The following is a 26,373-nucleotide window of genomic DNA, read 5'->3' as shown; positions in this document are numbered from 1 at the left end:
CCCGTGGATAAAAACTCCACAGCTAAATAATATAACTATAGTTTTTGTGTTATCTAGTACAAATTGTACAACACGGCTAGTTCTATCAAATAGAAGATTTGGCAATATTGCATTGTACTTTGAAAACTCGACTATATTATGCATAAGGCAAGATATGCTAGACTGTACAGTCAAATCACATTAAAAATACATATTTGATATTTTTTTGGTTCTATGGCATTCAAATGCTTTATAATAGAAATTTATAAAGAATAGAAAAAACGGGTGGCTGAGTTGGTCAGGCGTCCGCCCCGGATTGGCGTGAAAGGATGCGGGCTCGAGTCCCGCAGTCCATCTTTTTACGTTAAAAGCAAACACAAAAATTCATATACACTACTATTATTAGATATGTTACAGGTTTTTACAGGGTCATGTCATAAAGAAAAAACAACAGAATATCAAAAATACATTTATTTCTTAGTCTTTTTATCAGATTTCTCTCTTTTTCTCTTATTTATAGGATTCCTGGGATCGTATATATCGAACCAATCATCGCTTTTCGTCGACGCGTCCTTCGCTAGCACTGCGCCTTTGTCTTCAAAACGTAGAGTGTGTCCCATCCTGAACAAAAAGGTTTAAATTAATGAAATAATAATTTAATGCATTTAATTAGTACTTATAAATAACTAGCTTTCCGCCCACGGCTTCGCCCGCGTTTTCAAAGAAAAACCAGTTCCCGTAGGATTTCCGGGATAAAACCTATCCTATGTCCTTTCTCGGGTATCAAAATATCTCTATACCAAATTTCATGCAAATTGGTTCAGTAGTTAAGGCGTGATTGACTAACAGACAGACAGACAGAGTTACTTTCGCATTTATAATATTAGTATGGATTGTGTGAAATTTTTAGAACTAAGGCAATACTATGGGTGTATTCCGTTATGCACTGCGACCACTGTAAGGTGTGACGTCAATTCAGTATACTGTGAAGCCGTTCCTTTATAGCCAGTTATACTGGTTACGATTTAAAACGGAACGCAATCCAGTATACTGTCAGCCGCATTTTTTGACGCAGCATTCAAATGAGTGTATTAAAGTTTTCTAGAACATAAAAATAAACTGTTTTGGAGTACTGTCCAATTAAAAATATTTTAATTAATATTAATTGTAAATTGAATTTATAATATAATAAAAGTAAGTACTTTTTTATAAAAAAGAATAAAAAAGAACTTTCAGCTCGTATTGAACATTTTCAACACAGTCTAATAAAGTTAATTTTTGAAATTCTTCCATTGTTTTATTTATTAATCCAAACTAATTACAGAACTTTAAAATTTTCTGATTATACTGTAGCTTTGTTTATAAGACGTTAGGCACTCGAGTGGTTTTGACTGATCATATTACTTGCTCTGTGGACTGATCACGTGATCAAAGTACTGCGAGTACCTTACCTCGAAAACGCCAGTGCTCACAGTAGAATATGGCGGCGATTAATGACGTCATAAATTTCCCTAGGGTACTGCGGCAGTATACTGGCAGTCCATAACGGAACGAATTTTTCTACAGTGATAGCACTGTGCAGTGGTTGCAGTGCATAACGGAAGACACCCTATGCAATTATTCCTATAATTATTTATATGTTGTTATGGTACATGTTAAATTACTGCTAAGTTTTTTCACAATCCGTTCAGTGGTTTTATCAATAGGTACAAACATTCTTATCGCGTTTTAATATAATTTAGGACAGTAGGATAAGTATTTTGATAGATATAATTCAAAGTGTATATTATCATATGTGGCTTTTCGTTCTAATATACCTATTATTATTTTAAAGTAAATAGAAATAGAACATTGTGTTTTAATATCTAAGCTTAGAGCTTAAGCTTAGAACTCCCCATAGAGTTGAAGGGAGAGACAAAATAGTTGCGGAGACAAAAGTTACTCTTGCGCGAGAGACAAAATAGTTGCGGAGACAAAAGTTGCTCTTGCGCGCTAGCTCTTATACTTTTTAGGAATACATAAAAAATAAATTCTGAGTAAAAAGTATTAAATAATTCTTACCAATCCCCATTATTAATATCTTCATCATCCACAGCATCCGCATCTTCTGTAGTTTTCTCTTGACTCTTCTCTTTAATAGCGTGAAGTTTATCTTTAAACTTTGCCAACAGCTTTAGTGTAAAGTCTTCCCTGAAAATAAATTGTAATTTCATTTTATATATATTTTATTAAATAATTTAAGTTAGTTTAACTGATATCTGATGTCTACAAAATATGATAACTTTTAATTATTTTGGTTTAATATTAGGTATTTGAGAATATTTCACTAAAAGAAATCACATGGGCCAAAATTTCAGCTGTCTATTAATATTGTAAAAAAAAGGTTTGCTGCTAAATATGCTTTTTAATTAGAATGAATTGTGAAGAAATGTTCTTTTGATGTCACATTTTCTTTACATTTTAAAAATCCTTGATATCTTTTTTTAACGAATCTAGGACAAGTTTCGAAAAGCGTTTCTAAAATAATAAAATGCCCAATAACGTTTAAAATATGTAGTAGCATAGAAGGTTAATGAAATAGTAGGCTTTTGATAACCAAATATTTATTTACACATACACTTTGACTATATTTCATTTAACAATTAAATAAAATAATAATGGCAACCCATATACATCGACTCCACAATGCCTAAAAATTAATTAAGGCATTATAAACCTTATTACAAATGCAATAAATCCTATTTATTTAATAATTAATTATACATATTATCATCTCCCTCTGTCACAATAACTTCAACAAAGAGGAGCGTTTTTAATTTAATTTTGAATACTATCTCTTACATATATCATTTTAATATATGAACTTATAATATACAAGCTTCATTTCAGTTACAATAATTTAATGTCAAAAACATAATAACATCTCAATACTAAGGGTGCACTCACACACATCAGTCACCGTCAAGTCACCGATGACTGATCGGTGACGGTTTGTGTGCGTATCCACAAACACCAGTCACCGTCATGTTGTCCGTCAGTCACGTCGCCGGTTTGACTGAATCATTGAACACATACATCAGGTTAGTCAGTGATTAGACGTGTGTCACGCTAGAGAACATGTAGCAATTATTGACGGTAGCACGACGCTGACTGAACTGAGACGTGACGGCACCGGGTGAGTGGGGATAAAAGTATGATACATGTATGGAAAGATTATTTGACGTGCCAGACCGGTGACGTCACTGATAGATTTCGTGCCGGCGACTGTCGTGCCGTGACGGTGACTGATGTGTGTGAGTGCACCCTTAGGGTGTACGTCACCGGACAGGATTAAAAAAAAATATGTATCAATAGTTCTAGTATGACTCTGTTCCCACACGACAGTCGCCGGCACGAAATCTATCAGTGACGTTCCCGGTCAGGCACGTCAAATAATCTTTCCATACATGTACCATACTTTTATCCCCACTCACCCGGTGCCGTCACGTCTCAGTTCAGTCAGCGTCGTGCTACCGTCAATTGCTACATGTTCTCTAGCGTGACACACGTCTAATCACTGACTAACCTGATGTATGTGTTCAATGATTCAGTCAAACCGGCGACGTGACTGACGGACAACATGACGGTGACTGGTGTTTGTGGATACGTACACAAACCATCACCGATCAGTCATCGGTGACTTGACGGTGACTGATGTGTGTGAGTGCACCCTTATAGTTTAAATAATTAGGTACCCGTTAATTGCATGGAATTACAACATTAGTCAAAATAAAGTTTTTTTAATACAAAAATACTGTTATTTGTCATGATTTAATATTGTTCTAAATTAAATAAAAATGCCTAAGTAGACCAAACCGTTTTCCTATAATAATTTATATATGATCACCTTTGGTATAGCGCCCGGCAAACTTCTTGGCCAAAAAGTAGCGTGGTGGGGGAAGTTTTAGTACATTTTTATATGCGCAAGCCGCGCTACTTTTTGGCCAAAAAGTTTGCCGGGCGCTAAATATTACCTATACGACAATTTCCAATAGTTATTTACATTTTTAATAAGAACATTACAGATATATAATTTGATAATTTGAGCACATTTTACAAAGTAATTAATAATTTTCCTAATAAATAAGCGCTTAAATGCAATTAAATAATCAGTCCTGAACTTAAATTTTATATTATTTAAACATAGACATTAGATTAATCAAAAATACTGCTATCCAACTCGTCTGAATTGTTCAAAATCGCTTCATCCCACGGCCCGTATTTATTATCTTTATATTTTTGCCACCTTACAAACATAACTGGACAGTACCCGCTCAAAACTAGCACAGATAAAACAAAATAAAACATCAATATATTTGACACGCTGGCCAGTGACACAACTGTTAATGTCAAAATAATAAAAAACAAAATTAAAAATAATTTAGTGCCCAAATATACTTGAAATAATCTAGGGCTGAGCACAAAGAATTGCACAGAAATAGTCAACAAAACGAACGCATCAAACGGCGTGCTCAATCTAGAAACTAGACAAACAGATGCAAAGATGGCGGCATTTATAGATAGTGACTTCGAAACAAAAGCCGCGGGCACATTGTAGTCGAAAAACATCAAGTGTATAAGCATCATTATAACCGCCCACGCGTATATTGTATCTGTGCTCACTGTGTCTGTCAATGTGTGTAAAATCGGCGATAGAATATAACCTATAACTAGATACACTAACACAACCTTACAATGTACGAAAACAGCTTTTTCCATGCACACATACAAACTGAAACACACTATAGTAACAATAATGGACGAATAAATAACTGTGTGCGTGTGAATCCATTTATTATACATATACGTGTATAAAACACCGTATAGCACACATAGACACAATCGTAGTACAACGCGAAATGAGCCTTGCACAGCTTCTTTTAAAGTCACTTTTTCTACGTAGAGATTTTTTCTTAAATGTTCTAGAAATTTCGAGTCCGTGTAGTTGTCGGGATAATCTCGATTTTCATACAAATTCTTGACCCATGGTTTCTTTGGTATCGGATCTCGGGTCAACTTTGAACGTCTGCTTCTGAAAAGACGTATTTCTTCTTGAGTATATAATAATCTTGATCTTCTTAGGAGTAAAATTGATATAATTTCATACGACGTCGGTTGTTTCAGTGTTCACTTATTTTTGAATTAGAATATTAAATAGCTAAACCGATTTGTTTATTCATTTTGGAACGATCTTTTTCTAAATATTTGACTTATAGAATATTTCACATTGTTCGTCTATTTGTTTTCGCTCATTTTTATGCGCAAATTATTTTAAAACCACCGTTACCGTACGACCACAGCATATCAAAATATCGCGGAAATTACAAAAAATCCTAAAAAATAATAATAATTGCTTGCTAATTAGCTTTAAGTATACTTTTTTACCCGGAATTCCTCACCTTTAAAAAAATCAAGCAAAACCATAGGCACAAATAGTAATAACAAAATTACCTGGCCGCTCCCTTCTTCGGTATAGCTTCTTTCATCTTCTTATATTTCTCTTGTTCTTCCACAAACTGCTGGTACATTTCGTTTGACTCTATCTCTTTTATCTCTTCTTTCTCTTGTTGAATCTCTATCTTCTCCTCTTTGGCTCCTCTCATCTCTTTTTTGAGCTGTTTTATTTCGTCGCGTATTCTGTCCCTGTAAAGAGTTTAGTGGTGTGATATTTTGAAGTTTAACTCTACATACAATAATGTCTTCCTAATAATTATAAACACAGAACAGTAAAAACATATAGAAGTGCTATAATGTCATATTAGTATGAAAACCAGTGTCGCCAAACCCACACATTAAAACCGATAGTTATACAGTACACTACAAGTAAACTATGTCTTTGATTGGACAGCTTAATTTGAGTAGAAACTGACTTAGGTTATAAATTCAGCATTTCAATATGTACCCTAACGCACAATGTTACGGTTTATTTTAGTATAACATCCCTAGGTATTTTAGCTGTTTTGTTTCTCATTGCTCAGAAATTCCAAATTCGAAAACATTCAGCTACTCCACAACAGAGGGCGTTAGTTTTCGATAGATATAACTTTGAACCTCAACACATAGAGATAGGGTTGAAATTTGTGTCACTCAACATTAATGACATTAAGTTGATATTTATCTGATGCTATGCTCTAAGGGATGTCAGCCTTGTTATCGATAATTCACAAATAAATATTTTTTTGTGCATTTTTTTTTCTTTCTATTATATGAGTATAGTATAATGCGTCACATTTTGGAGTATGTTTATTACTACTAAGTACGTCTTTTCATATTATTATTATTAAATAAAAAACGGAATAGAATAGTATAAATCTATATTTACAAAATACAAACAGAAAATATGCATTATTTTAAATCTTGAACTGCTGTAGGTTTGATGTATCGGTGGCCTTTGTTAGACTGCTTAGTGCTGTTCGACATCCAGTTAACTCGTCACGTTGCATTTATCCATTTCTCTTTTAAATAAGCCTCTTTGGGAAATCTATAAAATAAATTGGACAAATGAAAGCTAAGGAAAAATAAAATAAAATTTAATATTTATAATGTTTGTCTTTTCTAAAGTATCGATACTGTCGATATGCGCCACAAGCATCACTAAACCGACATTCGTTTGTTTATTGCAATAATATTCCAGAAAGTCTTGTTTGCTGTTCAATCTATAATAGTACTAATTTCTTATGGATTAAGGTTCATTTTGACTACATATTTGTGTACAATTTTGACAAATTACGACAAGCGAAGTTATAACATAAAATATATGTAAAATAAATAAAAATAAGACTTACCGATGGTATGAAATGCCTCCATTGCTGATATTATTTCGTCTGCTATCATTTTTGCACTCTAATACTGAACAACATGTCCTAATTAATGAATAAATATGGAAAAAAGGTTTGACAGCTGACAACCGACTCGAATATTTTTCTGCGCACAACTGAGAGCAAGTTAGGTGATCTTACCTTACTTGTGACACGTGGGCCACGCCCACATCACACTTCTATTTGTTTTTACTGTTCTGTGATTATAAATTTTAGCTTATAACTACGTGTTTATTTATCAAACAGTTTTTATCTGTGAAACAGTTATATTATTTTATTTAAAATATTATTTAATCAACATAAAAATTCATATTGTGAATATTATGTGATCATATTAAAAAAAAAAAATGCTTTAGGAATTGCGTTAACTGTATATATTTTGCTAATTTGAAGTGTCAAAGAAAAATGAGGAATAATAACTTCGAGTGTGTCAAATCTTACACAAAGACAGAACATATAAATATTACATACTAGCTGTGCCCTGTGGTTTTACCCGCAATGCTCCGCTCCTGTTGGTATATAGCCTTCCTCGATAAATTGGCTATCTAACACCGAAATAATTTTTCAAATCGTACCAGTAGTTCCCGAGATTAGCGCGTTCAAACAAACAAACTCTTCAGCTTTATAATATTATTAGTTTATATATCTAGCATTAAAAAAAAGAGTACACAAACAAACAAACAAACTTACCTTTCCTTTCTCCTCTCAATATCCCTCTCCTTTCCCAAATAATACTCCCCTTCACTCCCACTATCCTCTCTCTTTCTCTTACTATCTCTTTCATCCGGACTGCGATCTCTTTTACTCAACTTATCTCTTATATTTGTTACTGCGGCTGCTGTTTCTTCATTTTTCTTATCTTGTTCGAGTGTTGATAATTCTTTTACCATTCCTTGTTCGAGTTCTAATTCTGAAATTGTATTATTTATTGATAAAATGAATTGAAGCATATGGTAATTAGGAATAATGTAGGTATTTAATAGAAATAATTTTTTTGAAAATTGTCTCTATATAGTTTTCTAGTTAATTCAGAGCAACTATGGAGTTTCTTGCCGGTTCTTCTCCGTAGATACTGCTTTCCGAATCGGTGGTAAATGTTAAAAATATGTAATGACGTTTCAAAAGTGCTTCTATAAGAAGTCTAAGTGCAAGTCCACACTGCGAGCCTAGCGCGGTTGCGACGGCGGGCGCGAAATATCAAACGTATGAAACGCGCCTTTGCGTCCACATTGAAATGACTTTGGCGGAAGCCTAAAGCGACGGTAATGAGCGAGCCAGCGCGCGTAGTTTTCAAACTCTCCTATCCGCGCGTTCTGGCCACACTACGGGCCTAGTCAGCGAGCGACCCAATGCGCGGACGGCGGGGGTATCAAACCAGTTCGGTCTTGTCGCTCGACTTCTTATATTATATCCTTTATTGTTTTTCGTAAAATAGCGGTAAATACTTAATTGTTGAAGTGAAACTTCTTTATTTATAAGTGCGATTCAATCTAAAACACTTATATACACCACAGTAATTTTGTAGGGTATAATCTCAATTCTTCATATAAGATTCACCCGTTATTCCTCTGTTTTATTTATTTCGTGTACAACTTCTATAATGATCTCATCTCAAAATCGGACTGTCCAGTAAAAATAGCAAATCGTCCAAAGTTTGCAACACCCGAAAAACGTCGAACCGCTACTTGAGCTCGCGCGTCGGTGTGGCCACCGCGAGCGCCCGCTCGTCGCGCCCGCCTAGGCCGCCGCCACCGCGCATTCAGTGTGGACGCACACTAATTGAATAAATTAATATTATCTAATTAATTAATCGAGTTTGAGTTTGAATTCGTTAAAAAATATAATAAACTAGCTTCCGCCCGCGGCTTCGCCCACGTGGTGTTTTGATAAAAGGTAGTCTACGTTCTTTTTCAGGGACTAAAGATTGTCTGTGCCAAATTTCATAAAAATACAGAGTTACTTTCCCATTTATAATATTAGTAGGGATAGTAGGGATACATAATATGGTTAGTCTCAAAACATAATTTTGATTATAACTTGAATAGATTTCATACAAAATAAAAAAGACGTGTGGCACTCGGGGACTGCTGCGGTAAAGCTATTGCATGCTATGCCTTCAAGCCACACCTCCGTGCCCGTCGGAGTGGGGAGCGTGAGGTTTTTTCGTTACGGAATTTCTCGATTCGGTCCCCGCGCTCAAGACCCGCGATAGAAGCTATGCAATAGCTTAATAATGATAGATACATTTTATAAAGTAATCAAATTATCAAAAGTGCTTGTAATTTTAATACTTTGCGTTAATTCAAAAAATAAGTTTTGTATCTAGTAAAGTTAGCATAGACAATTTTTTAATCTATTGTTGTTCTATATTAGTCTATGTCTATTTTCAAAAATAAAGTTTTCCAGTAGCATATCCATTTAAGGGCCGATTTTTCAATGCTTGGATAAAACTTATTCGTTGATTAATGTACAAAACTACCATTTTAAAAACTTATTCTAACTGCCCGTATTTGACAGTTTACGTGACATTTTAATATTATCGTGTAATACTTTATTGGACGGATAAGTTTTATCCAAGCATTGAAAAATCGGCCCTAAACTAAATAATATGAAAAATACTTACCGGCGGCGGTTTTCTTGCTAAGTTTGGGGTCTTCGAGCAAATCGTGCGTGGATTTCGGTTTCCCTCTGTACTCCTGCGCCTCCCCCTCCTCCTCCTCCGCTTCTTCCCCGAAGGAGAGGAGACCAAAGTTTCTAAAAGTATCATATAATCCATACTAATATTATAAATGCGATAGTAACTCTGTCTGTCTGTTATTCAATCACGCCTAAACTACTGAACCAATTTGCATGAAATTTGGTATGGAGATATTTTGATACCCGAGAAAGGACATAGGCTACCTTTTATTGCGAAATATGTATCACGGGCGAAGCCGGGCCGGACCTCTAGTTACATATAAATTTAATACTAGTGTAGTATATATTTTGTTATAGTAGAGCTATTTTAATAGGCAACATTTGGCAAATTTCAACAACATAACCTAGTAATGACGACATAGAATAACATGTTATTTCGTTTTCTTAGAACTGCAAATTTGCTTAATTGACAAATGTTCCAAGTCCGTATCGATTAATTAACTTTAATCGATGTTTTTATGCAGGTTACCTCTCTTCTAAGATAAAATTGATAGACGTCAAATGTTGCCTATTAAATTGGCTCGAATATAATAGCAGTGGTGGCTCAGTGGGAGGACCTCGGACTTCAAATTGATCGGTCACGGGTGACAGGCGAGCGTGCAGAAAACAAAAAGATCAGAAAGAAATAATACACAGCTAAAACGGTAAGGGAAAACATTGTGCAGTAAGATTGTGAGGTTTATAAGTGTTTGTTTGATCACGTTAATCTCGGAAAGTATTGGTTATAATTGGAAAATTCATTTTCGTGTTGCAGATTTATCAAGGAGGGTATGTACTTGTATAAAACTAATAGTTATATTATAATATAGCTAATTATTATATGTCTATTAAAAGAAATAAAAATCAGTCTGCTACTCTTACATAAAAATCTCAAAACATAATAGAAACCATTTCAATATCTAAAATAATTAACCAAATAGCGCCTAGTAATTACATATAGCATGTTACATCAATAAAATTAAAGTTATCCTTTAAAGTTTAAACATACTTAACCCCCTGCCGCTCCTTTTTTTTCTTCTTTTTTGGTACTTCAACATTCCCCTTTTCTATTATTCTCGGCACAATATCAGAGAAAGGGTTAATTAACACTTCTGTGGATGTAATTTTGTGCGGGTGTTCGGGCCGATCGTCGGGGCCTATCAGACCGTCTTCTAACTTGAGTATGTTGTATATTGAGTCACCTGAAATTTTTACATTTGTAGTGTAAATGGGAATTTAGTGTCTTTTTAATAAGTGGGAAGGAATTTTAAAAAGATATGGAAATTCGTAGTGCCGTTTCTTTTATAGTTATGAAAAGTATTATGTTGATGTTTTTTCTATGCACATAATAAAAATCTAAATGCAGACAGCATTTGTTGCCATATTTCTAGGCTTGACTGTTTTTCTTGATAATCTTTATGTAACATATTATAATTATGTTGTATGTTAGCCATTTTTTTATGAAAACTAAAGTTAAAAAAGAAATCATATTCACCAATAACCTTCCCGAATATAGTGTGCTTATTCTGCAGTTCTGGTGTTGGAGCGAGTGTAAAGAAGAACTGCGAACCATTGTCGTCCTTCCCTGCGTTCGCCATCGCGACCAGACCGCGACGGTTGAAGCGCAGACGGGAGTGGAACTCATCCTGGGAATTAAACTCAAACTCAAACTCAAACATTTATTTATTCAATTAGACTTCTTCGAGAAGCACTTTTGAAACGTCAATACATATTTTAAAAATTTACCACCGATTCGGAAAGCAGTATCTGTGGAGAAGAATCGGCAAGAAACTCCAAACTCTTAAATAAATCTATACTTAATATTATAAAGCTGAAGAGTTTGTTTGATCGCGCTAATCTCGGGAACTACTGGTCCGATTTGAAAAATTCTTTCGGTGCTAGATAGCCCATTTGTCGAGGAAGGCTATAGGCTATATATCATCATGTTAAGACCAACAGGAGAGGAGAAATGGGGGTAAATCCGCAGGCTAGTTAACAATAGGAATAAATGTACCTTAAAAGTGCCACCATAAATAGATTCTCCGCCAGTACCATCTCCATTTGGATCTCCACCTTGCACAATAAAACCAGGAACAACACGATGAAATATTGTGCCTGAAAAATTAAAAGAAATATTAGTTCATTTATTCACTTTAATAAACAAATTTTGATGTATTCTATATGAACAAGATATAAGAATATTTTTTTACAATAGGTTTGAATGAATGAATGAATGAAAGCTTTATTGCACGCACCAAAGGAAATAAATAACATAAAATAAAATACAAACAAGGCTTTATATTGATAAGGAATTAAGGACAGGTCACAATTTGAATTGTCTCTTTTTCTGTTTAACTTGGATTGATTTGATATATTTTACTGCATTATGAGAAGATAATAACAATATATTATGCATAATTTAAGTGTAAATAAGTAAATTTATAATATTTAACAAATCTTAAATATGTAATATAGTATTATACTCAGTAAGTAACTTTCACACAAGGTTACAAATGGACAATTAAACATTTACCATTATAATATCCTTCCATACACAATTGTATGAAATTTCGACATGCTTTAGGAGTTTCTTTTGTCCATAACTCAATGTCGATATCTCCTGCGGTTGTTTTTAAGAGCACCTAGAAAAAAACAGCAAATAAATTTTCTTTCTTTACGATAAGCCATTGTACAGAATTTAGATTAAAAATAAATGTTAAGAATACGAGAGATAAAAGTGAAGTCTCGTGTCCCCCTAGTGGGGTAAGGGGCAGATGCATTATTCATACATCTGTTTCACTGATCGATTTTCTTTAGGGACAAGTAGGTGATCAGCCTTCTGTGTCCTGCCAGACCGAGACATTTTTTTTTTCCTTCGTCTCCACCGGGAATCGAACCCAGGACCCCTCGGTTCTACGCTCACGCGTCAACCACTGTACCAAGGAGGCGGTCGTACGAGAGATACGAGAGATAAGGCAGAGGATAATTATTTTATAATATCGATACAGTTAAAAAGTAGACATCGGAATAAAGTTAATTTTGTACGCTAGAGTTACCTTCCCAAGCGCGGGTGGTTCTTGAATATAAATGTTGCTCATGGTTCTCTCTTAACTTAGGAAATAAACGAATATTATTTGATCATATCTTAACAAAATGCCAAAGTTAACAAAAAAATAATTAACTTATTTCTACACATTAGAAACAATAATTTACAATCAACAGAAAAGGGAAGTGACATCTGAGGAACTGACAACTGACAAGTAACAACTAATAATGTGATAAGTGACAGCTTTTGAATTTAGCTTTTTTCTTTAAATATGACATATGACACCTACTCACAATTTGGGACTATAAATTTGAAAATTCGCAAATATTCTAACAAAGATTTTTATGTATATTCTGAATACGACTTATTAATAAATCATAATTCATAAATATACAAGTCACAGATGACTTGTAAAACCTTAACTATCATCTTTATTTACCTTCTTGGTTTTAGTTTGTGTCAAGAATTTTATCTTTTTTTTATCTCTGTCACTGGTCTTTGATCAATCTTTGATAAATTGTGATAAATACAATGATTTAGAATACGTCTTATTGTTTTATAAATTTTCATATTATTTTTATGATATACCTTTACGATTTAAAAGTGAAGTAATGTGCAGTTTCTGTGAAATTAATCTAAATACCCCCGAGGGTGGAAAGTTTTTAACGGGCAGTGTATTATCAGGAGAAATAAAGTACGCCGTAGATAAAAATACTGCTTTTAAAAAGATCACTGTATCATTAAAAGGTATTGGAACTACGTCTATTGAATATAATAATTCCAATAAAAATGAAAAAAATTCTACCGACCACTATACTGAGAGATATGTTAATATAGAGCAAATACTTTTAGACAAAGCAAAGGATGAAGATGGGACGACATTGAAAATTGGATCTTATACGGCTTCATTTCAGTTCAATATTCCTAATAGAATACCCCCATCTGTGAATATTTATAGAAGCGATAAAAATCATACAGTTAGATATAAAGTGATTTATTATATAACAATAAAATTTCAACGGCCAGGCTTAATCAGTTTTCCCAAGCGTTATAAAAAAGATATTCAAATTGTTTCGAATATTATACCGACGTTACCACAAACGCCAGTAACAGTCGGTGAAAAAAAGAAGTTATTTCATATATTTTCAAGGAGGGATTCCGTTATAAATTTGAAGGCGACAATTATGAATTCTGTCGTAAAAGCGGGAGATAACGTACAATTTTGTTACGAATTGGCGAATCACAGTAACGTTAAAATTAAGTATGTACAGATGAAAATAGTGGAAATTATTGAATTCAAGAAATCAAGACGATCCGTTGTTTTTTATCGTGATTTGGACGTCACAGAAACTAAAACGGGCAGTATACAAATTGGGAACACGCAAGAAATGACGGTCGAAATCAATATACCTGACAATGCATTAACAATAGACAGTTGTAAACTTGCTTCTAGAGATTATTACGCTTATATAACAGTAGCATTACCTTTGCCACATATAAATTTTGACCTCAGAATGCCAATTCAAGTGATGCCCAACACTGAAAATGTTCCAACGGAAGATCCACCGTCGTATTGGGATGTTATGTGCGAAGATAAAGAACATGAAGATGATTGATTTTGAAATAAACAAAATTAAGCTAATAATGCGCATTTGACTTTAATACGCAGTATAGGTCTACATATTATTCGGAATAGAAAAGCGAAAAGGCTTTGCAATAATTGCAAAGCTACCTCATCCTGCATGATTATTAATCACTACATAGTATAAAACAAAGTGGCTTTCTCTGTCCCTATTAGAGAAGTCATAAAAAAAAATTATCTTTCCCCTAGATATAGTTAGGTAGGTAGTCAACTTATCAAATCAAATTAGCATTAGGTAGGTAGTATTCTGTCTGACTGTTAAACTTTTACGATCATATCGGTACAAATATTTTTTTACAATTTGGTTCCTAATTCCTAGGTTAAAAATGGCTTGCTATTATATTACATGGCCGAATTCACGTCTATTATGATATTCGGGTCATTTAAATAACAAAATACAGCTAATTTGCAAGAGTAAAAAGATCTTTACATGCATAGAAAATTTGGCATAATAATTAATGAAAACAGCGTGGAATAATGAACAGTTCATTATGAACTATAGTTGCATTGAGTAAAGATAAAATGTGTTTCTCATCAGCAATATTTTTATTTAAAAGGAGGAAACGTAATTATTTACATAACACAGATATACATAATTGGTGTGACGTCATCGAGTAATTAAATAATGATATGCCTAAAAAGGTAAATTATTATGCATTCAATTAAAATTTTAATTACGGTATTAAGTACGAGTATTATCTACGTAATCTGAAATATCATAAAGTGGATTCTTATGTTAGAACTACGCCCTAATGATAATTAGTAAAAATTGTTGAGTTAGATTATAGGTTTATTTTATACCGCGGTTTTACCCCCATTCCTCTGCTCCTATTGGTCTTAGCGTGATGATATAGCCATTGATATGCCCTATAGCCTTCCTCGATAAAAAAACAGCTTTATATTATTAGTGTAGATTTAAAGCGAGTGCACTGACCGTCTTTGTAACCATATTCATGGTTTAAGAGCAATATGTACATTATTATACATTGCCACATAGGAAGTCATCAGCATTCAACAAGAATATAAAATTATGTGTTCATAAACGAGAAACGCGTTTCGTATTTAGTTGCAGAAACTCCGTCAGACGGAGCTGTTGCGTCATCATTTAATATTCTCTTCAATTATAAATATTTCTATATTCTTAGTCCAGTTATCAACTGATATTGACTCACAGATAATAAATGCATAGTGTTCATCAAATCTGATAAACGATTCCGTACGTATAATAGGTGTTGATAGAAGTATTATTCTAAATTCACTTTGGACAAAAGATAATAAACAACAGGCAGATCCAACATGGGTGTTACTTGTGAAATAAACTTAAAAACACCCCCTGGAGGAGTGTTTTTAGCTGGCAGTGTGGTTACAGGTGAAATTAAATATGCAGTCAATGAAAACACAGTGTTTAAACGTATAACTATGTCGCTAAAAGGTATGGGAACTGTCCGTGTTGTTAAATCCTCATCCCGGAGACAAAGTACGTCATTTAACAAAGAAAGGTACGTAGATAGCAATGAAGTTATCCTTGACAAAAATGATCAAAATGGAACAACACTAAATGCTGGATCTTACAACACTCCCTTTAAATTTATAATACCTGAAAGAGTGCCTCCTTCAACCAATGTATACAGACGAGAAGGACAATACAGTTTAAAATATAAAGTAGCATATTTCGTCTCAATGAAGTTCGAGAGGCCTGGATTCATGGCGTTCCCAAAACGATTCAGGAAAGAAATTCAAGTAACTTCAGATTCCACACCAACGTTATCCCGGGAACCTTTAACGTATGGAGAACAGAAGAAACTATTCCACCCATTTTCTAGCACAGATTCTATAGTCAATATCAAATCTACGATTTTGGATTCCGTTGTGAAAGCAGGCGATAATCTGCATTTCGAATATGAAGTCTCTAATAAAAGTCACGTAGCAATTTCCGCTGTGGAAACGAAAATAGTTGAGATGATAACACCGAAGAAGCGAAGAAAGTATGTTACCTTTAAACATGATGTTCCTGGCACAGATTCCAAGACAAGAAGTATTGATGTGGGGGCTACACAACAACTCTTTGTAGATATTAAGATTCCTGAAGATACTCTAACTATAGGTACTTGTGAATTAGCGACTAGAAATTACGGTGTTAGTATCACAGCAGTGTTACCTATGCCGCATATAAATCTACAATTATTGATACCATTTGAAATTATCATGAAACGAGAGGAAGTGATTGAAGATAATGATGCCCCTCCTTCGTATTGGGATGTAATGTGTGAAGACAAAAAGAAATTAGAAGAGTTGTTTGAATGAACGGAAAAAAATGGAAATGATCTTTAATGCTAGTCGACGAAAACAGCGTATATGAATTGCGTAATGCGTATAAATACTTACGCATAAAACGGTTAATGAGACTAACTTTCTACATATGACCTCTTTTCATTTCTTGTTTACGATAATGTTTGTGCGCAAGAAGCTTATATCTTATTTGTGCGATGTTTGTGCGTATTCGTTTGACACAGATTTGTAACTGTTTGTAAACAGTCAATAAAATGAGTGTTGACTATTGACGTTGACGTGTGTTTAGTTCTGATTTACTGATAGTGCAGTAATAAATATACAGATGGCGTTATTATAAAATGTGTTTATGTCATCTAAAACGAGATGGCGTTGTATTCTATTAGAAAATAATATACCATACGATATTATTGTCTAAATAGATTTGAAAATAATACAAAATAATGTGATTCTTAGATATAAATACTTTATGGTATTCAAAAGTTGTAATTAAGTTACTAAAATAAAAGACTGGTCATTTGTATTTTATTAAATAATAATTATATGTACCCTACTCTATTTTGGTCTCTTATTTTTAATTAATCTGTTGAAATTATCACGGCCCGTGTAAAAAACGTTAATTAGCCCGTTTTCAGGCAATTCAGGCATTTTGAATATTTTTATAGTCCAGTAATAGTCCAGTATTTCAACTGATTGGGTATCATATTTGATTCTGTGTAAAATTTTAAAGAATGAAGAGCAAAGGCAAGAAAATATCAGCTCTTACTGCGAAAAATTATTTATATAATAGCTGGTCACATCTGTACAAAACTTGATATAGGGATAACTTCAACATAGTTTGGATTACTACATAGTCAAATTTTTCACGGCTCCATCCACAGAGGCCGGGAGTATATAAGCAAGATTTCCCCACTATAAAGACGCAGTGGGTTCCAGCTAGTTACAGTACATATATCTAAATATACTGGTCATGTAAATAAAAAACGAGAGTCAAACAAGAATGAATAAACTAGTCCACACATCGACTTATGCGGCATAACCTTAGGGTCACAAGGTGGAATGCAAGAAACTTGATCTACTGATAATAATTTAAATTTTGTATGTGAACATAGTTAGGGCTTGTTATAAAAGTGTAGGATATGGACTCGAGGTGGTATCCATGTTTGAAGGTAGCAACAGTTTAATAAGGTGTTTCATATTAATCCATGTGATTTGTGAATATGAAAAAAAATTCAGTAGTGCTTGTTTAGGTATTCATCTCTGTTTAAAAATGTTCTGATAACAATAAAATTGAGATTTAAATTGAGAAAATTCATACCTAGTTAGAACCAGTCTGATTATAATCTAACCTATATTCGATAAGGATACATAGAGAAATTAATTTGTAGTTACCTACTTGAGTTTGAGTTTGAATAATCCTCACAAATTAATATAAATTTGAAAGTCTGTATAACATAATTACTGAAGATGGACATATGGTATCGGACTTTCTTGTAGATATATCCATTCTATAATACCGTAGAACATTTTTTTGTTCTATCTTCAATAGATTCCGCAGCGCACGCGATGACAGAAGTTTTATTGAGGAATTTTTTACACCTTGGGTTACCATTATTGCATTTTTGGTAAGGATCTCTAATTTTTTTGAAAATGCATAGCCTATGTTGCTCAGTAAAGATGCAGCTTTCTAATGACGAAAGAATTTTTGAAATCGATCCAGTAGTTTATGCGTGAAAACCATATAGATTTAACGTCTAAAGGGCATGTTAGTTTTTGCTCGTCGTTGGCAAAGCTAGTAAAGTCTGGCAACACAAGACATAAGAATTAAGATTGAAAAATAAATCTACTTAACTACTTAGATTATGGATTGGTCTCCGCGCGCGCGCTACGACTAGATACCGCCGGCGTACTTGAAAAATGCGGCAACTTATAGTACGCCGAATTCGGCGTACCCAAGCCAGTCGTGTCACAAGCATTGTGTGGAGAGGGTGAACTGATAATTTATAAAGATTTTGAACAAAATCTGAAGTAAAATGCCTATTTGTGCCATAAAACTATTTAAAAATAATACAACAAAAAATATGAAAGACACTGGGATCACGTACCATCACTAAGTATCGTATTATTCGAAATTTCTCCTTTACTTCGAAAAATTTTTCTACGAAAATACGACGCCATTCAGTGTTGCCGTATTGCATATCCAAAAAAATACACGTCGTTGAGGAAATATTTTAGCAATAATTTGAACTTTTTTTTTCAATACTATTACTAACACATGTATAAAAAAGTATAATACAATAATTTATTTCTGTTTAACCATGTTTAACTGACTCATATAATATGTTTTTTTTTATTTCCGCTTTTTTACTTTTAAACAACCTTTGTGACTATAGTATAGTAGCGTCGCAAGTGGATTTGAGTCACATGTTCATGGATTCGATTCCCGGCCAGGTCAGGATGAAAAAAATATTTTTCAAACTTCTTTCCAAGATGCCAGATTTCCCATTTATGAGGTAAAATTTATGTAGCTGGCAGCCCAATTCTTCACACACACTAGCGTCTTTACAAATTGCCTAACACACACTACAGAAATGAGTTGCCGCACTCACAGAGCTATTGTTTTTAGGTGGGGCGGTATCTAGTCGTAGCGCGCGCGCGGAGACCAATCCATCTAAGTCTACTTATTTGAATAAATATTTGCGTTTCAGTTTCGATACATAATTTGTCAAAGGTCACATACCAGTTAAGGTACTCGGCATTGAACCGTCATATAGAGGTTAGGTTAATCGATCATAATCGACTTTTTGTTTTTTCTCAAATAGATAACCGCTATCTATTCGTTAAGTGATTAATTGCGTCTGCGCACAGCAATTAAAGTATAGATAAAACCTGGGTATTAATCATGTTTATATTTGACAAGTCGTCGATGGTTTTATATATTGCCTAATGCATGAAAGGATTGGATTTGCTTACGGCTGTATTGATTTTGACCTCAGAGCAATAAACCTATGAGTTTTGACTAGGTAAGTATATATTTGAAAGAAATTAAGAAGTAAGTTTTATTGTGGTTGTATCAAAAGTTATATAATATAAGACACATATAATTTATTATTGTGAGCTTAATTGTGAGGTTCGAATCTATAGGTCACAGCTATAGCACAGTATTACCATAGGTAATAATATTGTAATTTGTAATACTGTGGCTATAGGCTACTGTAGTAACTAAATTCGAATCCGTGTTCAATTGACATGAAGGTATAATGTATTCACAGAAGCGGATGAATCTCCTATTTCCAACAATTTCTGCTGAATTGTCAAACATTTTTCTGTCCACACACTTTCACTTTTCGAATACTTTGCGATCTATTTTAATACTTATCTACTGAATATAGGTACAAGAGGTACGGTCTATACACAAAAATGCAAACAAAATCGATAGAGTCTTCTTCATCGGATACAAGACCAAATTTACATTTACATCCTCTTGATAAATATGTATCTGAATAACAATAACAAATGAATATATTATTATGTATACTTGTTACCATTGAAGTCTTGTTTTGACAATGCAGGTGCTTATTTCCTTCACTTTTGGGTCATTGATTTTAAATGTTCTTCAAAGTATTACATTTTTATCTGTAGTAGCCTTTAGGTACGTACCTAGTAATTAAATTTATATAAATTTACTAGCGGCCCGCCCCGGCTTCGCCCGTGGTACATATGAAAAATAGATGTTGGCCGATTCTCAGACTTACCCGATATGCACAGAAAATTTCATGAGAATCGGTCCACCCGTTTCGGAGGAGTATGCAGACTAACATTGTGACACGAGAATTTTATATATAAGAAGATAATATGAAGAACTTCCATCGCTTTTTATTAAAATGTTCTTAACATTAAAATTTTAGAAACCTGCTATCTGCTTTATAAATTCTCATTTCATAGTGCATAAGTAAACAAACTCCTTCTAAACAGCATACCCGAATTTTATAATTTATATATAGGTACATATTTGGTATATCTGATAAAAGGCCGTAATTTTTTTACATCCGTAGAATGGTATGATAGCACAGCGTTTGTCGGATCGTCTAGTTTTCATTTATCGAACGCCGCAGTACTTAGACTAAATTAAAACCTACATTCTAATACAGATTAAATAATATCTACATTCTAATTTAAGTATATTATATTATTGATAGCTTTGATCATAAGCCGCGGTAAATAGTATGCAGGAACGAACATAGTTGCGCCCGCGCATTCCACACAAAGTGACTTCTGAGGTCAACCGAATCTCAAATTTCGTGTATTCACCAACTGTCAAAGTTTAGAAATTAGAATGTCGATTAAAGGTCACTATTCATGTTTTTACATACGTACAGTACTAGATTTTTAATATTTTAATGACTAGAGTTTATTACTTCAGTATTTAAACAAGAATATGAGGTATAGGCAAACAAGATTTTTAATAATTCTTGTTTTGAGTTTGGTGCACTTGGAAACAAACAATCCTACATAAGCTTATAGATTTTTTTAGACATTCTATTATTTATTTAGAGTATCAGAATTTGATTAATCCTTTCGTTTTCGTTAAATAAGCTATTCAATTAAACGCCTAGTACAAGTAATAACACAATCAAACTGTTATTTTATACTTATCCTAATGAATTCAATATATGTATTAACAAAATGGAACGGATACCTTATACCTAAAATAAAAGTTTAAAATAAGCCAGTCTGAAAATGTATAATTAACCAACGTAATCCAAGATCGAATTATAATGCTAATTATAGTGTACTGTATTAATACACATTATACATATATATCAAATAATTTACTACATAACTAAATTTATCAAATTATAATCTACATTTATGTAGAAATAATAATTTACAATATACAGACATTATATTATCAGCAATTTTTTTTCGATATAATAAAGATCGTTATTATTCAATCAACAACAATCTTCAGAAAACATAACGCTTATAGTTCGAGGTGCAATGTGTTACAAAAAAAATAACATTTTTTTTTGCTTCTTATAGATTCTTCATAATAATTGACCTATAAAATAATATTTAATTTGCAATAGTGTAACTTTATAAGGCTAATTGGTACCACCGAGGCAAAAAAGTTATAATAATTTTCACGTAACATAAGTACCTACTTAAATAAAACATAATATTTTTTCAAAGTGAAAAATTTCAGGAAGTAACACCAAGGTATGAGCATAGTTTTAATTGAATATGGTCAGTATTGGATGACATACAAGGTCGAGTATCTAATACAGCCTTCGGGTCATGCGAAAATGATACGAGATCCTAGGAATGACATTATGCAATAGTGTAACCTTTTTGATCAATTATGTAAAAGCTCTCTATTTTTTTATTTTGCAGGGTTGTTAAAGGATACGTAGATATAATCAGCTTCAATAATAGAAATTAAGAGTACCTAGGTGTTTTAACGTGTATGTTTGTATTTAACCGACTCCGTTAGACTCGATTTTGATTTAATTAAATTTTGTACTCGTATCAAGGATCAGTGACAATACAGTTATTTCACGAGATTAAGCGTGTTTTTTTTATTATTAAAAAAAAATCTTGTAACTATAATGCGACATAGCTTAAAGCTTAGCAGAGAAGGCTAGAAGATTTATGTTTTTTAGTGTAAAACTTCTTGTGGAACATTAATAAATAAGTCAATCATATATAGTTCTAGTAAGCCTAAACATTAGAGTTACGATTTTTATATATTATTCCTTTTAAGCTATTGCATAGCTTCTATCGCGGGCCTTGAGCGCGGGGACCGAATCGAGAAATTCCGTAACGAAAAAACCTCACGCTCCCCACTCCGACGGGCTCGGAGGTGTGGCTTGAAGGCATGCTATGCAATAGCTTTACCGCGGCAGTCCCCGAGTGCCACACGTCTTTTTTTTAATTTTAAAGATTCGCCATAATACATAACGACATCCACATACCCATATCAGTACTAACATTCTAAATTAAATGTAGTAAGTGCACATATGACAAGCCATTCATTAGTGTTTAACGTGGTGTACGTAGCGTACCTTAATAGTTATTTTTAATTTATAAAAATGTTTAAAATTGTTGCAATGTTCCTTTTGGGTAAGTTTTTGTAGAGAGTGCGTGGCTTTTTATTAATTTCGTATATGTTTTATCTTTTAAATTGTTTATTGTTTATGAAATACATTAATTTATTGATGAGATTACATACTATACAGGGTGTCCCGCTTTCGGTATACTAAGCGCGAAGGGACTTGTAGTTTTGCATACACTGATCACATAAAAAATACTTAAATAACAAAATTACGCGAAAAATTTTTTGCTAAATTTTTCCTTAACATCCATGTATTCGTCTCTAGCTTCGCGCAGCCGGCATATACCGCTTCGCTAATGTGAGTATTTTGTCTATGAAAACATAATCTTAAACGATAGCTCACATGCGGGTGGCAAAGTTGGGCGGTTTGCTTGTTGGGGGTGTACACATGGAATTTTAAGAATTCCTCTATTTAAAAAAAAATGCGTCTGGAATTTTATAATTATTTTTACGTACTCAGCGTATGCAAAACTACAAGTCCCTTTGCGCTTAGTATACCGAAAGTGGGACACCCTGTATAGGTACTTTAATTAAATTAATTTTGTACTATCCGTCGTTAATTATTTGTATGAAAATGCTTACTTAAAAGTTATTTTTGAAATGTTAATAAACATTGACGGACGATACAACAGATAAAACTTACCTACTAGAATTAAAATTCCCCAACAAATAAATGACAGGTTTTATCACTTTTATACAATTGTTATTTGAAATAATTCATCATTAAAATATCCAAAAACAAATTAAAATCTGATTTTTCTGTATTTATTACTAAAATCTTTAATTATTACAGCGCTATCGACAGCCATAAGCCAGGCACCCTACGACTATTACCACGCGTTACATCTACCCCACGACCCTCCCCTTTACCCCGTGTTTGACAAGCCTCCCCCCACTCAATTTAGTTGTGCTGGCCGCCCTAGGGGGTACTATGCTGATGTGCAGAGTGGTTGTCAGGTATAGCCATAATATTTTTCTAGTCCTAATATTATAAATGCGAAAGTGTACGGCCTGGATTAGCGTATAGGCCATCTAACTATACTGAACCCAATATCGATAGAGCTTATTCAAACTCAAACATTTATTTATTCAATTAGACTTCTTATAAACGCACTTTTGAATCGTCATAAGATATTTTAACATTTACCGTTACATTGATTCGGAAAGCAGAAAGAACAGGCAAGAAACTTCACAGTTGCTCTTTTAAAATCATGTCAGTATTATAAATTCAGAGTACATATATCTTAATCTTAATACAGGCGAAAGGCGAAAGTTTGTATGGATGTATGGATGTTTGTTACTCTTTCACGTAAAAACTACTGAACCGATTACAATGAAATTTAGCACACATATAGAGGGTAACTTGGATTAACACATAGGATAGGTTTTATCCCGGAAATCCCACGGGAACGGGAACTATGCGGGTTTTCCTTTGAAAACGCGGGCGAAGCCGCGGGCGGAAATCTATTATATGTATAAAATAAATGATATTAAATGATATTAGTTAAGAAAGTTTTTTCATAATAACTTTTTTTCAGGCGTACCATTTCTGTTGGCGACAACATTTAGTTAGCACGGATTTGTGCACAAACGGAACTTTATTTAATGAACAATTCCAGGTAAATAAATGTAGTTTTAAAGATATTTTAATTTATCCCCGATAATATTATAATTGCCTCTCGTAAAAACAGCAATTGTAAGCATTTTATTTTGGTTAAACTAAAAAGTACCTAGATACAACAGTTTAACAAGACTCTACGAAATAACTAAAGTTAGGTTTTCACGAAGTAATTATATTTTGAATAGAATAGAATTAATTATATTTTTGTCTTTCTGTAAAATTATATTTCTTTATAAAGCTTTTATTATTCACACTATTTTCATTTCAGGTCTGTGATCACTTCTACAACGTAAGATGCGGCTCACCCCATGAAGATCTGTAGTATTATCTAATTAACTATTTATTGCAATAAAATATATTTATTATTTATCTGTTCTTTTATTTTGATGCTCCTCCAATGTTCCCTTGTTAAAAAAATATAAAATGAGGCTTTACTGTTGGTGAAATAATTTTTGAAAGCGGTCTATTAGTTTGAGATTTTAATCAAATCTTTCTCCTTGATAATAAGTATAGATTTACTAGCTGTGCCCCGCGGTTCTACCCGCATTGCTCCGCTCCTGTTAGTCTTAGCGTGATGCGTATATGTATACACTGTCATAGCTTATAGAGTTATAGTTGTATACGTAGTATATTATTATTAGTCTGTAGTTATATATATTATGTATAGCCTTCCTCGATAAATAGGCTATCTAATACTGAAAAAAATTTTCAAATCGGACCAGTAGTTCCTGAGATTAGCGCGTTAAAACAAACAAACTCTTCAGCTTTTATAAAATTAGTAGGTATAGATTAATATAAGCTTTTTCGGTCAAAAGTAATATTGTTTTTTATTATGATATGGATTTTCTGAAATAGAAGCAGATAGGTACACTTAGTAGGTATATATTGGTAGATATATGTGAAGGACAAAGGGTTAAATAAAAATACGAATTTATCAAAGACATTTATTACAAAAAGACATCAAAAATTATCACATTTCAATTTCTTATACAGAAAGGTAACAAAGTATAAATGTGTAAAATTATATAAAAGAAAAAGTTTGTTGTCATTTCAATGTAAAATTGCTGAGTATTCAAAATGTAGTCCATCGAATGAGTCCCTCCAAGGGAGGTCTAGAGTGCGTGAGTTAGTAACGTAAGATGTTTCTTCGGAAACATGTCAAGAGCCCCTAGGTAATAAACATACTAAAACCCCGGGACACTAGGAGGAGCCCCGGAGTGGGGGGAGGGGGAGAATGGGTCCATTTTTTCATTTTTCACTTAAATCTCAAAAACAGTACATGTTAGAGAAAAACTTTCAAGGAAAAGTTGAAAGGCAATAAAATTATCTATAAGTTGTACCTCAATCATTTTTTCCTATATCCTACCGTTTCTGAGTTATACGCAGTAAAAAATGAATTTGGCTCAAACAATTTCCCCATACTACACATCAATCGATCAAAAAATATTTCTTTCTTCCAAAAAACTCAAATGTGCAACTTGTGACCGGTACTGATAGATTGCTCTTAATTAGGTCTATAATTGGTTAAATAAACACATTCCTCCATGGAAGCCTTTAGGAGGAGTCGATTGTCAAAATATTATATTAGGGCAGGTTGAGTTACTGAACTTGATCTTTTTATTTTTTCTTCCAAAAAACTCAAAAGTGCAACTTGTGACCGGTACAGATAGATTGCTCATAATTAGGTCTATCATTGATAAAAATACCAGATTCCACCACGGAGGCGTTTACGGGGAATTGAATTTTATCAGGGTAGTTACGATACTTGAACTTTTTATTTTTTTTCTTCCAAAAAACTCAAAAGTGCAACTTGTGACCATTACAGATAGATTGCTCATAAATAGGTCTATCATTGATAAAATTACCAGATTCTATCATGGAGGCGTTTACGGGGAATTGAATTTTATTAGTTTAGCTAGTTAAAAAGTTCAAGTATCGTACCTACCCTAATAAAATTCAATACCTCCTAAACGCCTCCATGGTGGAATCTGGTTTTTTTATCAATGATAGACCTAATTATGAGCAATCTATCGGTACCGGTCACAAGTTGCACTTTTGAGTTTTTTGGAAGAAAAAAAATAAAAAGTTCAAGTATCGTAACTACCCTAATAAAATTCAATTCCCCGTAAACGCCTCCGTGGTGGAATC

The 26,373-nt window shown here is 33.3% G+C and overlaps 3 protein-coding genes across 4 annotated transcripts; 2 read left to right on the top strand and 1 right to left on the bottom strand.

Annotated features, from left to right (window-relative positions):
• Nucleotides 1-435: 435 nt before the first annotated feature.
• Nucleotides 436-12,764, bottom strand: LOC149476269 (spliceosome-associated protein CWC27 homolog). 2 transcript variants are annotated; one of them, XM_089712187.1, is made up of 10 exons: nt 12,569-12,764; nt 12,046-12,154; nt 11,527-11,627; nt 11,008-11,158; nt 10,522-10,714; nt 9,460-9,590; nt 7,527-7,746; nt 5,470-5,661; nt 2,041-2,169; nt 436-600 (listed from the first exon to the last, which is right to left on the bottom strand). In XM_089712187.1, exons 1-10 carry the CDS (start codon nt 12,608-12,610, stop codon nt 450-452), a joined length of 1,419 nt encoding a protein of 472 aa, XP_089568313.1. In that variant the 5' UTR covers nt 12,611-12,764; the 3' UTR covers nt 436-449. The 2 variants fall into 2 exon arrangements, with proteins under 2 accessions (XP_089568313.1, XP_089568312.1); XM_089712186.1 differs by lacking the exons at nt 436-600; nt 2,041-2,169 and adding an exon at nt 4,045-5,050.
• Nucleotides 12,765-15,182: 2,418 nt separating this feature from the next.
• Nucleotides 15,183-16,982, top strand: LOC149476268 (uncharacterized). Its single transcript, XM_089712306.1, has 2 exons — nt 15,183-16,655; nt 16,714-16,982. Exon 1 carries the CDS (start codon nt 15,497-15,499, stop codon nt 16,502-16,504), a length of 1,008 nt encoding a protein of 335 aa, XP_089568432.1. The 5' UTR covers nt 15,183-15,496; the 3' UTR covers nt 16,505-16,655; nt 16,714-16,982.
• A 5,523-nt stretch (nt 16,983-22,505) lies between these two features.
• Nucleotides 22,506-24,594, top strand: LOC149476267 (U-scoloptoxin(01)-Er1a-like). The gene is made up of 4 exons (XM_089712413.1): nt 22,506-22,612; nt 23,398-23,561; nt 24,143-24,223; nt 24,494-24,594. Exons 1-4 carry the CDS (start codon nt 22,582-22,584, stop codon nt 24,545-24,547), a joined length of 330 nt encoding a protein of 109 aa, XP_089568539.1. The 5' UTR covers nt 22,506-22,581; the 3' UTR covers nt 24,548-24,594.
• The last annotated feature ends 1,779 nt before the right edge of the window (nt 24,595-26,373 follow it).

The sequence above is a fragment of the Colias philodice genome, chromosome 28 (assembly GCF_061535455.1).
Source record: "Colias philodice isolate Cphi_HAF_F1 chromosome 28, ilColPhil1 Martin Lab GWU primary, whole genome shotgun sequence".
Classification (NCBI taxonomy): Eukaryota; Metazoa; Arthropoda; class Insecta; order Lepidoptera; family Pieridae; genus Colias; species Colias philodice.
Note: the sequence above shows the minus strand (reverse complement) of the source record. Positions and strands in the feature narration are given on the sequence as shown.

Coding starts and splice junctions, on each gene's coding strand:
- LOC149476268 (XM_089712306.1), top strand. CDS start 15,497: ATGGGTGTTACTTGTGAAATAAACTTAAAAACACCCCCTGGAGGAGTG.
- LOC149476269 (XM_089712186.1), bottom strand. CDS start 12,610: ATGAGCAACATTTATATTCAAGAACCACCCGCGCTTGGGAAG. Junction 11,628..12,045: donor TATGGAAGGATATTATAATG/GTAAATGTTTAA, acceptor TTAATTTTTCAG/GCACAATATTTCATCGTGTT. Junction 7,747..9,459: donor TAGCAAGAAAACCGCCGCCG/GTAAGTATTTTT, acceptor ATACAATTTCAG/AATTAGAACTCGAACAAGGA.
- LOC149476267 (XM_089712413.1), top strand. CDS start 22,582: ATGTTTAAAATTGTTGCAATGTTCCTTTTGG. Junction 23,562..24,142: donor ATGTGCAGAGTGGTTGTCAG/GTATAGCCATAA, acceptor ACTTTTTTTCAG/GCGTACCATTTCTGTTGGCG. Junction 24,224..24,493: donor TATTTAATGAACAATTCCAG/GTAAATAAATGT, acceptor TTTTCATTTCAG/GTCTGTGATCACTTCTACAA.